The sequence below is a fragment of the Chelonoidis abingdonii genome, chromosome 2, assembly GCF_003597395.2.
Source record: "Chelonoidis abingdonii isolate Lonesome George chromosome 2, CheloAbing_2.0, whole genome shotgun sequence".
Taxonomy (NCBI): Eukaryota; Metazoa; Chordata; order Testudines; family Testudinidae; genus Chelonoidis; species Chelonoidis abingdonii.
The window spans coordinates 88924486-88941193 of NC_133770.1; the positions used below are offsets into that span (position 1 = coordinate 88924486).

A 16708-nucleotide genomic window follows, 5' to 3' on the forward strand; every position below is an offset into this window, starting at 1 on the left:
GTCCAGGCACCTAATTGGTGGAGCCACTTCTGCACAGCTCCACTAATTAGGAGGTGGGCCCTTCATTCTCTCATGTGCACCTGCCTAGGCATGCACCTTAAAGGGAACTATCTGTGGACCACCTGAATGGAGACCGCGAACCACAGTTTGAGAACCCCTGGCTTATATGTTTTATTTTTAACTTACCTACTATGGCAGCATTTCTTCCCTTAAGCTCAGCAAGAGAAAAACTTCCCAAGTTTGCCTACTGACTGGAGAAGTTTAGTGGAAAGGACTTCCCTAGAAGATCTTTCCATCATAGGCTACTAGATAAAATGGCAAGAGTTGCATGACAAGTAGTCTAACTGGCTTCCTGTAAGTGACACAGATAGTAAAGTACTTAAGGGCTGCAAGGACAACTACCTTTATGTGTTACTTTGTAAATATTTGCACAGACAGAACATTCAGAATTTACCTTTCAAATATACATTAGTCATAAACAGCTTTCTAAGACTTGACAGTAACCTACATTGTTACACAGATTCCTGAGCCCTGCCATTTAAGATCACAATTATTTTAACCTTTGAATTATCTCAAAAAAACAAAACACACATTAAAAACATCAGCCAAGTAACTAACCTAACCAAGCATATTTAAAAAGGACGCTACCTTAACGTCTAGTGAATTTTTTCAATTTTAATTAAAATTAGTTTCATATAGTAACATCTGTTCATGTGTCTCCTTCCCCATTTGGGGGCATTTCCAAATCACATTTTCATACTCTTAAAAATAATGTCTCTTTCCTTTATTGTTGGGCGAAAACCCACAAAAAGAAACTGATCAGCTATAAAGGGGACACAATTAAACATATTATATATAATGTCAAATGCATGAAGAAAAAAAAATTGTGATGTATCCACCTATACCAAATCTATTTATATTCATTTTGAGTGCTACCCGCAGGAACAAAAAATTCAGACAGTATCCTTTAAAATGTGAAATAACAACACTTCACTTTCATATTAGTACAGTAACAGGTCTTTTAAGCTTGATTTTCTAGTTAATTACATATAAGTAAGCTTGACCTTTGTCTTCCCTGAAGCAAAATAATTTCAGTATCTTTTTCCAATACCTGCAGAGGATCCTCTCAGTAGTGGCATTTTTTCTATCCCTACACATTCCCTTCCCAGAAGGATTCCCTTCGCTTTTAAACTTAAATATTAAATTTTTAGATTTCTCTGGCTTTAGGTGCTCCTACTGCTTTGTAGCTACCAAAATACTTTTGCAGAATACTACCTAAAAGATTAATTCACAGTTTTGGGTGCACTTTAACCTTTTGGAAGTTTAGGTACTACCCTCTGCATGTATGCTGGCTTCTCTAACTCCTCTGCCCCCAGCGCTGAAGTTTCATGATACATTTTGTTATCACCTCTTCTTACCTGTTCTTAGATTGTCCCAGTGATCTTGTGCTTGGACTTTAAGTTTAAGGTAGAAGGAGACTTCCTAGGAAGCCAATGTGTGGGAACAGAACATTAAAATCTGATCGGTAGTGGCAAATCCTATCTGATCCCTATGTAGCTGTCACTAAAGCCTTATTTTAGTAGCATCCTGTGCAGTCTTGAGTTACTCTTCTAATGAAGATTTGCTTATGTATCCCTCCACAAGCAGGAACACAGAATCCCAAGTCAGATATCTGGTGACATCAAGGTCAAGATTTTCATAATTGAGTGCCTGTAGTTAGATGCCTGCCTACCTACCTCATTTTCTACAGTGTTAAGCACCCACCAGCTCCCACCGATATCAGAAGTCAACTTTAACATTAGATATGCTGTTATATTCTGTAACTTTTTAGTAATTTCATTACAAAAGTGATTAAAATACAGTCCCAGACCACTTTCATCATATAACTGCAGACCAAAGAAATGATCCAACTGTTGGTTTTTATTGTTGGTAAATTCAAGCATTTTGTATTTAACTATCAAGGAATGTGTAGATAAAAGCAAATATGATGTAATTTTTTTTTTAAATTTAAAACATGCATATTTACATGTTGCTCTTATACCATGTTATATTGCTGAAATGGACCTGTCATGAGAGTCGGACATACTGACATATATGACGGTCAGGAAAGACATAAGAGGAATACCATAAGCATTGCTAGAGGTCACTGAAATTGACAGCCAAATCTATAAGCTGTAAACAGAAACCTTCCCCAGCACTCTTGGTCTTTCATTTTCACATGGAAATTCTAAAGATGAAGATACCACCCCTATTTTTCATCCCTATATTTTTCAGCATCCCAACATTCATTAAGCTACATCCATGGTAAACAACATATGCAGAAGATGCACACTAACCTTGGTTCAAGTAAGTAAGAGTTTCATCATGCAATTTGACTGCTGGAGATGTTGCAGCACACATAACGTATTGAAATGGTGGATGTTTGGTCTCACTCTCTGGAGGAAGGCTAGAATCTTCCTGCTTGAAGATTGGCAGTGCCAAAACATCACTGAAACAAAAATCCCACAATGTCAGTCTGAAAGAAGCATCCATTTATCTTACAAAACAAAGGCAAAATCAGAACCACCACCTCATGAAAAATATTTTTAAAAAGCTGAGTGGATAAAAATTAATTTAAAAAAATCAAAAATATATTTAAATCAGATTTTGTTTAAATTAAAATAGATTGGGCCTTAGCATAATTAAAATTTAAAATTAAAAAATATTAAGCAGTACATGTCTGCTGCAAAGTTTTAAAGGAAGTCAAACCACTCAACTGGTCAAAGTTACTGGCCAAGCCCCAGGAACCATAGTTAGCTGAAGCGCTAAATCAGCTTTTGACAGCAGTAGCCTCTAGTGCAGGTTCAGAGAGAATGTTTTCTTCATTGCAGTTCATTTAACTAGTTCAGTTCACTGACTAGATCATTCAAAGTTAAGAAACTAAAGAGCTAATAAAGTGGAAAAAAAAACTTGTTTTCCTCTTCCAATGTATGAATAAAATTGGGTAGCACAGAAGGATGAGATCTGCTAGTTCCAGACTCTGGTGGAGCTGGACAGGTGGAAGCAAGACACAGAAAATTTTCCCAAAACTACCAATGCAGATAAGACTATGTCTAGAACTGGGGAAGGAGTCACGAGACATGGTTTCTATTCTTTCATCTCCCACTAATATACTTTGACCTTCTGAAGTCACTGGACTGCTCTGCTTCAGTTTCTCCCTCTGGGAAGCAAGGTTAAGAGATATACCTACTTGAATAGCTCTATACGATATATTGCTTATAGGTTCACACTCCCAAGTGAAATAACTCCAAGCTCAAATGTCTAAAGCCATTATAGTTGCAGTAAGAAGAGTTTTGTCACAGCACCTACAATGTAACTCATCTCAAGCACCTAAACCAAAAATCCCTTTCCTAATGAAAGATGAAATTACTGCCAAACAGACAGACACAAACAGAAACTACCTACATTATAAATTGGAAGCAGGCTGTAACCAAGTTCCTGGAGGTTCTATTAGAAGTACAGCATAGACAAGGTTTAAAGGGATAAGTCATGAGTAAAACTTCAGCAGATCAAAGAAAGTAAGCAGGATTATTGGAGGAAGTTAGGGCGCCAAGCTTCAAAGTTAACATCAAGTTCACGGCCTGCTTTACTGTACATACACTACGTACACTAAATTGGTAAGATGATTTACCTTGCTAGTGTGGTAATCACAGACAATACAGCTAAGAAAATACAAAAGAATCCAACTGAAGGCTCCTGTTCCGCCCATGTTTATGAACAAAGGTTGTTGGCAATCACTTAAGATACATCTAGGAGGTGAATCTTCCTACTCATCAGGCCACCCTCATTATGGATGCAGCTACCAAGCATGTATTTTCACTTAAGTGTTTAGTAAATTCTGCTGACTCTTGTCTCAAACAGCCAGCTCCAGGTATATAAAGCCTTTCCCAGACAAAGAAAAGGAATAAAAAGTAATGACAGGAAATACAGCAGAACCTCAGAATTACAAACTGACTAGTCAACCACACGCCTCATTTGGAACCGGAAGTTCATAATCAAGCAAACAGTACTGTACTGTGTTAAACACAAACTACTAAAAAAATAAAAGGAAAGCAGCATTTTTTCTTCTGCACAGTAAAGTTTCAAAGCTGTATTAAATCAATGTTCAGTTGTAAAAAATTTTTAAACAAACGCTGCAACATTTTGTTCAGAGTTGCAAACAACCTCCGTATCCAAGGTGTTCGTAACTTTGAGGTTCTACTGTAATAGAAAACATTTAACTCAAGATTTCTTTAGACCATTTGTTTAAAAGCTGAAGCCACATGGAGAGACGCCATCTGCCCAACAATCCCCAAGGATATTCCATAAGCCATGCAATCCTTTTGAGAGGAAATGGAAGGCAAACACAACAATATCTAAGTAACTGTAACCTCACACTCGGAACTGGAAAAAGTTCAGATAATTTTAGAATCTAGAGGTGATGCACTTAAAAAAATATTGTTGCAAGGTAGCAACTTGTGCTATTGTTATAATATTGCTCACATATACATGGTCTACATACAGTGGAAAGCACCTTTCAGGAAAAGATGTATTATTTCAAATATGTTGAAGGCCAGAAGGGCCCATTTATGATAATCTAGTCTGATCTGCTGCATAACACAAGTCACAGAAATTTACTCCATAATTCTTACAACAAACCCATAACTTCTGATTAAGCTACAGCTTCTTTTTTAAAAAGACAATTTTGTTTTAAAGATTTCAAGTGACGGAGAATCTACCACACTTCCAGTTCTTTGTTCCAGTAGATAGTTACCATCATTTAAACATATTTTTTTCTACCTACAATACTGACAATATATGACTGAGAAATATCCGTTAGCAACTATTTAAAATTCGATATATACTACATTGTTTTTTGTGCTGAGGAATCTTCAGAAGCCAGAGAATCTGGCATTTGGGGCTGACAATGTCAGAATCCAGGGACCAATGCTTACCAGTGGCAAAGAGCTTCTAAACAATGAAAGGTGAACTGTATAAATCAAACCAAAATTTAGTTAAACCCAGAAAATATAAACTGAATGCCTCCAACAGCCAGACAGTACAGGTGTAGGTTAATAGCTTAGCTTTAAAAACAAAACACAGACGATACTTAGAAGGAAGTTTCTTCTCCCCCCAGCCTCTCCAAGGTAAATTAAATTTATTTCCTTGCATAAGCCTTCCATACTCTGGTTAGTGGTGGAATTCAGTATACATCCATGCATGAATTCAGTTTAGCTTTACAAATCACCTTTAAGACTAACTGCTATTCAAATTTTTCTCCACAATAATTGAGGAAGCAATGCTATTTACCACTCACGATTTTTAAGACTGAATATTCCTACAGGTTTTATTTAAAGCAGAATGGGGGTTGGAAACCATGCCCACATTGAAAGAACCCATAACTTCATAGAAGACCAGTAAACCACATGTTGCTTTGCAATTTATATTTAACTAACTTCACACTAAGTTTTATGCTAACCAGGATACAGTGTATTTCTAGATATGATTTAGAACTTCAGCAGTAAACGTGTACTGCTTGAACATGGGTCCCTTCCACCCTGGGTATTTATTATGGATGGCATGATTGATGGATGACTAGAAGATATCCACATCTATCACAGTATCTTCCTCTTTGGCTGTTAGGCATCTACCCTGGTATTTTGTGTTGTGCATACTAGCAAGAAAATTAGATGGTATAAATGCTTTCTCCATCTGCCTGCTCACTGACTGAAACATTTAAATTTGTTGTTGGCTATCCCGCAGTGTTGCTTGAAGGTCTTTCCAAACTTCCACAGCATTAGCAATAAAGCAATTTGTCCAAAGTTATAGAAACAGGTTTCAGTATATTTAGCATATCTTCTACATTTCTCTTCAGTCTTATGTTCAGTCTTACGTTGATTACTTTTGGCTGCCATAGTTCCATCCATTTTGTCCTGCTTTTCTTCACAAGTTTTCATCAGCATAGGCAAGTTTTTAACAAACAGCTCACAATAGTCATCCTCTGAATTCCATCTTGCGTCATGGGGGAGAATTAGTTTTGATCCTCCTCCTGTCTTCAGTGAAGCTGAAGCAAAGTGACTCACAGAAGTATTTTACAATTTTAAAAATTTGCTTTATTCCTGGAGTATGTAAATATTTGACGAGAAGATGCATCAAATAGGCACTACACATCCATCTATTATAGGCTTCAGGTTCACTTCATTATTCTCTTCTAGATTTCTTATCTTTAATATCAACATTTTTATTTATACATTAGAGTAAGTTTAGCATCTAAGTCAAAATTTCAAATTTAATTTTAAGCAGGTTTATTTTTTTTAAATAAAAATATATTTATGTGAACAAAAAAATCTGATTTTAATAAAAAGCATAGATTTAACCACCCTGGACTCTTTATACTTTTGGCACTGGTGGCAGTCATAATCTCTACTTTTTGCCAAGAAAAAAGTCCTCTTACAGGCAACCTTAATTCTGACATCTTCTAACTTCTGAGTGCAAGATTTTACCACCTTAAAAATGTGGAAGTTTTTATATATAATAATCACTTTTTATTAATGTGCCTATTCTCCAATGGAGAAAATCAGAATGGCTGAGCTCCAAAGAGCTTGAATATTTGCTTCAAGCAAACAATGCCCAACTTTATGCTTCAGACAATTGTGTCTTCACATCCTTCTCACAGTGACCTCTATTTTCTTCTATACCAGCCCTACACCTGGAAATGTCTTCCTTGCCTGGTCCACAAGGTCACCTCCCTTTCCAAATACAAATCTTTTCTGAACTACTTCCTTTGTGAAGAAAACAACTGGCTCCCAAGGCCACAGAGTAATTGGGGAGTTGTCATATTTATATAAACAAAAAATCATTTTATCAAGAATTTTATTATCAAAAGTGACTCTATAACTGACCACTCTTAATTTTGTTCGTTTTAGATCACATGTTCTTTTTAAGCATCACTTTTTATGTAGGATGCAGTGCATTGATATCCAGTTTGTGGTCCAGAGGTCACTTGTGGCCTTTGACTTCTCACAATTGTATGCATTAATGAGTATTTAATAAGGTAAAACTTGTGCTCCCACAGCCAAGCTCTGCAATGTTAAAGTAAGTGCTTGAATCAGCCACATAACTACAAGGAGGAGGCAGAAAGCATCACATCCCCAAATCCTCCCAAAGCTTCTTTCCCTGCAGCCCAAGGAACAGCTCTGATGAGAGTTGGGAGCACTCAGAGCAAGAAGCCCTGGCCCTTCCCTGTTGCAGCTGCTCAGAAAGTCCCCTGCTGCTTTATAGGAGGAGAGTAACTCTGGCTACTCCACTGTCTTCTTCCCTGACAAGCTGCAGGAGCTTCAGAGACAGCAGGATGGAAAGTCAACTGGCTATGAGCCTGAGCCAAGGAGAACACCTAGCAAAGGATGACTCCCCTTTCTCATACAACCCACAGCAATCCAGGAAAAGGAGCAAGGAGAATCGGAGAATCAGCCACCAGTTACATCTCCCTTGTTCTCTGCCCATCTCAGCACAGGTTACAGAAACCACTTGGCTGCCCCTACTTGTGCCAGCTGGTTATGGTCATGGGATCAATGCCATTGAGGATACTGAAAAATAGTATGCAACAGTCACTCTGCTGCTTTGCTCCACACACACCTTTCATCACGGGTTGTAAGGAGGGAGGTATAGGAACTAGCTAGGCAAGTTCAACAGAATCTGACTTGAACTACTAACTACGTCTCCTTGACCTTTTAGAAATGTGTTCAGCCATCAGGCTGAAAAGGTTGGACACCGCTGATCTAGAATATTGGGGTCATCACCATAAATAAAAATTTATAGCACTACAAAAAATGTAAACGCATTTATCATTCTATTAAAAAAGTATTTGTAATATGTAATGCATATGGTTTTATGTATGACATATTTATACTATAAATTTTTAGATTGCAAGTTCTTCAGAACATGGATTGTGTCTATGTTTTGCACAGCACCCAGTATGACAAACCTGCAATCCTAATTGGAGCAGGACTTCTGGGATCTACTACAATAAAAATAACGTTATATTCATATAAATTGTGCTTTGTATTTGTATATGGAAAAAAATAGCCAAAACACAAAAATATAATATTTAAAGAAAAGAAGTGCAAAAGCTGTTTGATCTATTGTTAAAAAAGCAGCTCAAAAGTTTTAAAATATTAAGAGGAAAACTCAATGATCACTTAGTGTTTCACAAACTGGGGGCCCCACTGATCAATTCCATCCCCTCTCTCCCTGTTCCTCCTGCACACTGGGGAACAGCTGCTCAGTGGTATGCAGGAGGCGTGGGGACAGGGTACACTGGAGAAGGGTGCAGAAAGAAACAGGGAAGAGGAGGGACAGGGATGGGGTGGAGCCTTGAGAGAAGGGAGGAATGGGGGCAGAGCCTGGGGCTTAGCGAGAGGCTTGGGGGTCCCTGAAAATTTCTAAATCAAAATGGGGGGCCTTGGGCTGCTCAAGCTTGAGATCCGCTGACTTAGATAATTTGGTGTGTGTAACTACACAAGAAATCTGAACAAAAATTCAAGTTTGTTTAGAAAATGATGTAATGTTATGGGAACGATATTAAACAGTAATTTGATCTGTCAAAAGTAACAGTGTCCACAAATATATAAGAGAAGTACATACTGAATCACTCACCTAAATATTTTACTTTGTTAGTGCAGAGCTTGAGAAGTTTATCAGACATCTAAAGAGCTATGAGACAAACAGGCAGACACCAACATAATCCATAAGGGGGGGGGACTCCAACTGTGAGATCCAAACACACACACACACACCCTTCCACCCCCCATTAGTGGGGAACAGAACTGAGAGTTCTAGCCAGCTAGTGTCCATGGATCCTGTTCAATTGCAAGGCCTCTGTTTAGCAAGGGAATAGATTATTTTTGAAGTTCCACAAACCTCCAACAACCCAGACTATAAGGAGCTCCCTCAGATACTGTCAGGGTGAAAGAATGATTGTGTTAATTTCAGCTCCCCAACCTCTATTCTTTGTTTTGGTTCTTAATTCCAAGAGATCCAGTTCCAACCCCAAGGCCACTCCTAACTTTCCCAAGATGCAGCAAAGTCAAGCTGAACAGATCCTTCAAGGGCTTGTCTGTAATTTGAAATATACTGAAATAGCTATACCAGAATAGCATGCATCCGATGAAGTGGGTATTCACCCACGAAAGCTCATGCTCCTATACGTCTGTTAGTCTATAAGGTGCCACAAGACTCTCTGCTGCATATACCAGAATAGTTATTTTTGTATAAGCTCTGGTGTTAAGACTCTTGTTCCAGAATACGAGTACTTTTTCCTGATTTAGCTTAAACATTTCTAGAATAAAGATCTGCACATGGGGTTTATTCCAAAGTAACTATTTCATAATAGCTGTTTTGGTAAATTTACGAAAGTGTACAAAACCTTAGTTTCTCTACTGCACACACAGTTTTGAATAGTAGCAGTTTAACTAACAAGCATTACACTTCCCACTAGGGTTAACAGACAGTAAGTGTGAAAAATCAGGACCGGGGTGGACTATAATAGGTGCTGTGACAGATCCAGACCAGTGCGGTACAGGAGTCTGGTCCTATTGGAATCCAGGAGGTGGGAGGGCAAAGTCCACCCACTTCTAAAGGACCTCCCCCCAGCCTAAGGGGAGGATCCATAGGTCTGTGACACCAAATGATTTTGTGGGACAACTAATGAAAAAAAAAAAAAGGATTGGGAGTGACATCATAGGGCTAAACAAAGGGAACCTAATGGGGACACCGAGCAGAGAAACCCGGACAACGCCCACTGCTCCTCAAAGACATCAAGGGAGCCAGTGGACGTCGCCCAGAGAAACTCTGCCCGGATGCGTGAACGGACGGAGGAGCAGAAATAGGCCCCACAGTCGCAGGAAATCTCATCGTTTAACCTCCTCTCCCTGGTATTATAGATGGCTAGTTTGGCCAGGGCCAAGAGGAGGTTGAAAAGGAGATCCTGCAACTTTGTGGAGCCACGGATGGGGAGTGCGTAGATAAAAAGGTGAGGGGAAAAGTGCAACCAAAAACGCAATAAGATATTCAAGAGGAGCCGGAAAAGGGGTTGCAATCTGGCGCACTCTAAATAAATGTGCGCCAGGGTCTCTTTCACGCCACAAAAAGGGCAGGTGCTGGGGACAGGGGTGAACCGCGCCAAGTACACGCCCATGCTTACGGCCCCATGAAGGAGCCGCCAACTGACATCCCCGGCAGGCCTCGGGACCAAGGCAGAGTATAAGCTGGCCCACCGGGGCTTCTCACCCTCAAGAGGTGGCAAGAGGGGGACCGCCAGTTGGTATCGGGGGGACGTGAGGGTGAGGTAGTGAAGAGTGTGGAGTATGAGCGTGTACAGATGTTTTCTTGGCACGGTCTGGAACAGAACCGGCTGCAGACCGTGCAGCCGGCTTGCAGTGAAAGGGTGGGGGGGGCCGATTGGGTCCACGGGGCAGGGGCCTGATAAAAATGTCCATGGGGCCAGGGGTGGAGGGTGGGCGAGGTGTGCCCTCTTGTAGGACCTGTTTGAGGTAGGACCGAGCAGCAGGCTGTAAAGTGGCCTTCACCTCCTGAAGCACGTGACGGGGAGTACGAGGGCTGGAGAGCCCCATGCGCTGAACGAGTGTCAGGGGATCCAGCTAGTCTCCCTGGTCGTAGTCTAGGAGGTCTCCAACCCTGGTGACTTCCACCAAGACCAGCTTCTGGCGCACCGCGGGGGACTCCGTCACCTGCACACGAAGCTGGGGACTGCGTAGCAGGGGATCTGCGAGGAGATCAACCCCCATGCTGGCCGCCACGGACCTGGTCGTTGAAAAGAGCTTCCAGGTCCGGAGGAGGTCTTGGTAGAAGACTGGCAGCCCAGAGAGGTCTCGTGGAAGACCTCTCGGATGGAGGTAGAAGAGCTGCCGGTCGTATCGGAGCCCTCGGAAGCGGCAGAGAAAGATGTGCGCCAATATGCTCCATGCTGGACTACCTGCACCACACAGGAGCCTCTGCAGGGTCTGGAGGCGGAAGACATGGACCTGAGTGTGTAGGCACTTCAGGCCCTACCCCCTCTCCTCCAGGGGCAGGTGGAGGACCCCTGCAGAGACCCAGTGCATTCCTGGCCAAAAGAACTCCAGAATCATTGTCCAGAGGTTCGCCAGGAAATCTGGGGCCGGGACCAGGGTGTTGAGCCGGTACCAAAGCATGGACAGGACCAGTTGATTAAGCACCAGTGCCCTCCCTCGAAGAGAGAGGCACCGGAGTAGTCCTGTCCATTTCCAGAGCCACTCCGTCACCCTGCCCTCCAAATCGTGCCAGTTCTCCAGTAGAGACGGATGCATGGCAGAAAGGTATACGCTGAGATAGAGCAGTGGACCCACGCTCCACCAGATGGCCTGAAGCGTGGTGGGAGGGAGCTCACCTGCCACCCGTCCCCGACTACCAGGCCAGAGCTCTTGACCCAGTTGACTCAGACGGACGAGGTCGCTGAATACGCAGCCTGGCAGGCCTCCACCCATGCCAAGTCGCCTGGGTCCTGGACCATGAGGAGCACATCGTCAGCGTACGCCGACAGGACCAGCCGCAGCTCCAGCTCCCAAAGCACCAACCCTGTCAATCTCCGGCAGAGGAGACAGAGGAAGGGCTCGATCGCCAGCGCATACAGCTGGCCCGAGAGGGGGCACCCCGCCGTACTCCCCGCCTGAAGCTGACCGGCTCGGTCAAGGTCCAGTTGAGCCTGACCAGACACTCCGCAGAAGCGTACAGCACCTGGAGAAAACCCACAAACCGGGGTTCGAAGCCAAACGCTCGCAGAGTGCTCAGGAGATACCTGTGATCCACCCTGTCAAACGCCTTCTCCTGATCCAGGGACAAGAGGGCGAACGATAGACCATCCCTACACCCTAATTCCAGAAGGTCCTGGACCAGATACAAGTTATCAAAGATCGTGCGGCCCGGGACAGCGTAGGTCTGGTCAGGATGGACCACACCCGCCAGCATGGCCCCTAGCCGCAACAAGATGGCCTTCGCAACGATTTTGTAGTCCGTGCTGAAGAACAAGATGGGATGCCAATTCCGTAAGTCGTGGAGGTCCCCCCTCTTCGGCAATAAGGCGAGCACAGCTCACCTGCACAAGAGAGGGAGGACCCCGCTCTGCAAAGACTCGGCCCAGACGGTGATCAGGTCTGGGCCGAGGACGTCCCAGAACACGTGGTAGAACTCCACGGTCAGCCCGTCCATGCCCAGAGATTTATTGGTGGGCATGTGACGGAGGGCTTCCGAGAACTCAGCCAGAGTGAGAGGCAACTCTAGCCGGTCCTGGTTGCCCGTACTGACCGTCAGGAGTCCGTCCCACAGCACTCTGCAAGCGTTAGGATCGGTCGGATCCGGGGAGAAAAGAGTCGGGTAGAAGGCCCTGGCCCTCTTGCACATCTCCGGTGGATCCGTGAGGGGGGTGCCGTCCTCCGCCAGGAGGCAGGTGATGTGCTTCTTGGCCCCCCTCCTTTTCTCCAGGGCATAGAAGAAGCGGGAGCCGCGATCCATCTCCCGAAGGAGGTGGATGCGGGGATCAAACAAAGGCACCTCGGGCCCAATGGTCTTCGAGGGTCCGGAGCTCCTCCCGCTTCTCCCGGCGTGCTCCGCAGAGGGATGGATCCTCGGGGCTCGTGGCCAGACGCCTCTCCAGCTCCAAGACCTCCCATTCCAACTGCCCTATCGCCACATCCCTCCATCAGCTGGCGACCCAGGTGTAGTCACGGCAGAAGAGCCGGGCGCGCACCTTCCCCAGATCCCACCACCGGCTTGCCGAGGGAAGGGCGCACCTCTGCCCTCGCCAGGCCAGCCAGAACTCCTGGAAGGACGCCATGAAGCCCGCATCCTCCAGCAAACTATTATTAAAGTGCCAATAGGCCGGCCCCGGCCTCTCGGTGCAGAGAGAGACTGTCACGATGGCAAGGTGGCGATCTGAAAAGGGGGCCGGCCTAACGCTGGAGAAGTGGGCCCGTGAAAGGTGGAAACGTGACAGGTAAATGCGGTCCAGCCGGGAGTGGCACAACCGATGGGCCTCCATCCAGATGAAGGTGAACGTTGAGACGTTGTCCGGGTGGTGGTCGCGCCAGATGTCATTCGACGATCTCCTGGAGACGTCCGCGGCGGCTGGGCACTGCTCGGTCCCCGAGCGGTCTCATTCCTCGAGGGTGGTGTTAAAGTCCCCTCCCAGGACCAGACATTCACGAGGATCCAGGGAGCCGAGGAAGGCAGATGCCTGCTGATAAAAACGCAACCTCTCCGGGCCCGATGTCGGGGCGCAGACATTGACAAGATTAATCACAAGCCCCTCCATGTGGACCCAGAGGTGCAGCAGGCGGCCCGGCACAGCCTCAGTGACCCCCAGCACCTTGGGCTGTACGTCGGGGGAGAACAGGGTCGCCACTCTAGCTGTGCGAACTGAGAGGTGGCTAAAGTAGACCCCATCCCCCCACTCCAGCAGCCAGCTAGCTTCAGCGGCCGGATCCGTATGGGTCTCCTGCAGGAAAACCACAGAGTACCCCCCTCCCAAAGGAAGGAGAGCACCTGGCTCCTGCGGAGACCCATCCTACAGCCCCGGGTGTTTAATGTGGCAAAGATAATCAGTGCCATGAGGGGGAGGGGGGGACCCTCGCCAGCAGACACGCCCACAGCCTCCGGCAGGCCGCGCAGCAATCCGTGACCTACCCTGTAGGTGACTAAAGAGTCGCAGAAGAGGCAAACCCACTGGTAGGCCACGGCGGCCTGCTTCTCGGTCCTCTTACCCTCCCCCATAAGGGCCCTCGTGGCCCGGAGGATCTGATGGAAATCCCCCCACCACTAAAGCGCAAGTTGGACTTTGTTACAGAAGCCACGGACGTCCTCAAGGAACTCCCGCAGCTCCTCCCTCAGCGCTTGGGGGGGCGGCGTCACTGATCTATGATTGTCCCCCAGTGGGGCCCCCGTCACAGCACCGTGGCCCACTGAGGCGGGCAGGCAGGGGACAGACCCTCGACGTGGCGTCCGGTGGGCTGACGCCATGCGACCTGCCCCGCTCCCTGGTTCAACAGGGGGCGGTGTAAGGAAAACAGCAGCCCCCGATGGGTCTGGATGGGGAAAGACAACTAAAACCGCTCCTTGGTGAGTATTCCCAGGGGTGGCACTGGCAGCACAGGAGGTGGAGGGGACAAGGACAGGGCTGACATCAGGAATAGGGTAGGGGACAGGAGTAGGGCGGGGATCAGGAAGGGAACCGGGGAGGGGGGCAGAAGTAGGATCCTGAGCCTCAATAGTCGGGCCGCTGGAAGGTGGCCCCTCCTGGTTAGGCTCAGAGATCTGGGGAGTGGGAAGGAGACCCCCAACGATGCCAGGCTCAGCCACTATGGTTTGGGCAGTAGCCCTGGCATCAGGAGAGAGATGGTCATCAATGGCGTCCCTCCCTGGGAAGGAGGTTGGGTGCTCCACACCCAAGAGGGACACCCCCCGGGAACTAGGTCCCGGCAACGGGGCACCGGCCATCGCCTCAATGGGCTCGGCGACCGTCAGCAAGGTGCCACCTGCAGCTGGGCTGATGGAAGATTCCAGGGGACCCTCAGAGGCGGGAGCAGAAGCAGCGGTCAGAGGAAGGGAACACGGGGACCGGGGTGAGGTTGCCCAGATTGAGGCCCACTGGCAGAGGGTCATCCTCCCCGTGTGACCGGGGTCAGACCCAGGGCCTCGATCTCCTCATAGATGGAAGGGAGATCACCGTCCACCACCCTAGGGCCTTCCCCGCAGCATCCGAGGCGATGCCCACCCCGGCGCTCGCAGGGGCTTCGTGTGGGAAGGGGGTGAGAGAGGCTCCCTCAGGGGCTTCCACAGGAAGGGACTCTGGAGGAGGGGCGGTGTCACCTTCTGGTGCTGCCACGGTGTCTCCAGCCGACATCACAGAACGGGAGTCATCAGGGGGCAAGGCAGAAAGCTCGTCATCGGTGCCCCTCTTCCTGCTCTTCCGGGGATCTCCGAATCTAAAGGATGTAACGAGGCCTGAGCTTTCCGCTTGTCCCGCTTCCCCTGCACTAAGGACCAGCCCTCCATGGCATCATCCGGTGGCTGGCTAACAGGGGGCAGAGGGCAAGGGCAATAGCTCAGGGACTCGGGGAAGCAATGGTGTGGTAGCAGGAATGAGGGAGGATTCCCCCTGGGGCGAGCCCTCTCTCACGCCTGGTGGTATCCCCGCCACACACTCCTCCACAGTGGTGGACCGAGGAGGAGGGGCAGCTTCGGGTGCCGGGCAGGCAGGGGTACCGGTGATGACAGGGCCGGCGCCTTGCCGGGGCTCGGGGGTCCCGGATGCTCCTCCATGCCGGGCCAAGGGGCAGTCCCTCCAGACGTGCCCCATTGCCTGGCAGAGGTAGCACCAGGCCTCCCCCATCGAATAATGCACCTGGTAGTGGGCTCCCTGGTAGGGGACCAGAAAGGACCCCTCAAGCGCCTCCCCGCCACGTGCCGCTGGCAGCAGTTGAAGCTGCACTTGCCAGCAGAACGAGAGGACATGATGGAGGGCGGGGTCCTTGCAGCCCAAGGGGAGAGGGCTGATGGACATGGGGCGCCCCAGAGCAGAAAGGGCGGGCAACAGGGTGGCACTGGGCAGGAAGGGAGGGACGGAGGTCAGGACCAAGCGGACGCCCAGGTCTTCTAACGGCTCCAAGGGGACAAACACGCCCCCCACCACCAGGCCCATCGCTACTGCCTCCTGGGTGGTGGCCTCCGATGCCAGGAAGACGACCACCCTCCCGTACATTTTGGAGGCCGCCACGATGGCCATGGGTCCCATCACCCTCGCCAATGCCCGCACATAGGTCTCCACGCGGGGCAAGGTGGGCACCAGGAGGCAACGGACGCCGTGCTTCCTGGTCAAGGTGGGAAAGGGGCCCCGGCCGCTGTAGATGGTAGCGGAAACAGCAGTTGGAGGAGCAGCGGCAGGCAGGAGGGGCCACCGCCACCTGGGAGTGCACACTAGGAGTCGGGGGAAGGACACTTGCGGAGCTGGTGGAGGGAGTAGTGGGGAGGGATGCCGCAGCCGGTAGCGGGGCTGTGGCAGCGGGGGCAGTCTGTGCCATGGAGGGCCGGGCCTTTCTAGCGGGGCCCTTACCCTTCTTCCCACCCTGACCTTTCCCACCGGCTGGGGGGGCTCCCCCCACATCAGAAGGGGCGAAGGACGTGGCAGCAGCGGAGGTCTCCCAGGTACTCGTCGCCGCCGGTGCCCCAGTAGGGGTGGTGGTAGGTGGATCGGCAGCGGCGGTTGAGGTAGAGGCTCGGGAAATGGACACGGGGGCAGGTGGAGGAGGGGCGGTGGGAGCATCGCGAGGGGTCTCCCCCGCCATAACGAGAGCGAGGGGAGGGGAAGGAGAGGAGGTGACCACCCCTCCCCGCTAGGCTGCGGGCAGGGGAGGAGGGTGCCAGAAAGGGAAGGCTCAAGGGGCATGGGGAGCAACTAGGGATGTACGGGCGGGAGGGTGTCAGGTCACGGACTCAGAGGGGAATTCTGGCTCCTCTAGCTGCACTAGGGGATCAGGGGGATAACGGCATGGGGGAGTAAAGTGAACAAGGGCAAACTCAAATGGGGGAAGGACACAAGTGCATGGGAGGGGGCATGGGCGCATGAGAGGAGGGACCAATCAGGGCTGGGGGATCACAGGGT

At 48.2% G+C, this 16708-nt stretch overlaps 1 protein-coding gene across 6 annotated transcripts in view; it reads right to left on the reverse strand.

Annotated features, from left to right (window-relative positions):
- Nucleotides 1-16708, reverse strand: part of UBP1 (upstream binding protein 1) — a 74973-nt gene that overhangs the window by 52026 nt on the left and 6239 nt on the right. For all 6 annotated transcript variants that reach the window (XR_004376262.2, XM_075062538.1, XM_075062537.1 and 3 more), the window contains exon 2: nt 2337-2488. Coding sequence is in view for 5 of the 6 variants with exons in the window: in XM_075062538.1 (XP_074918639.1) it covers nt 2337-2488 (152 nt within the window). In the remaining variant the exon portion in view is untranslated. The remainder of the gene's footprint in view (nt 1-2336; nt 2489-16708) is intronic.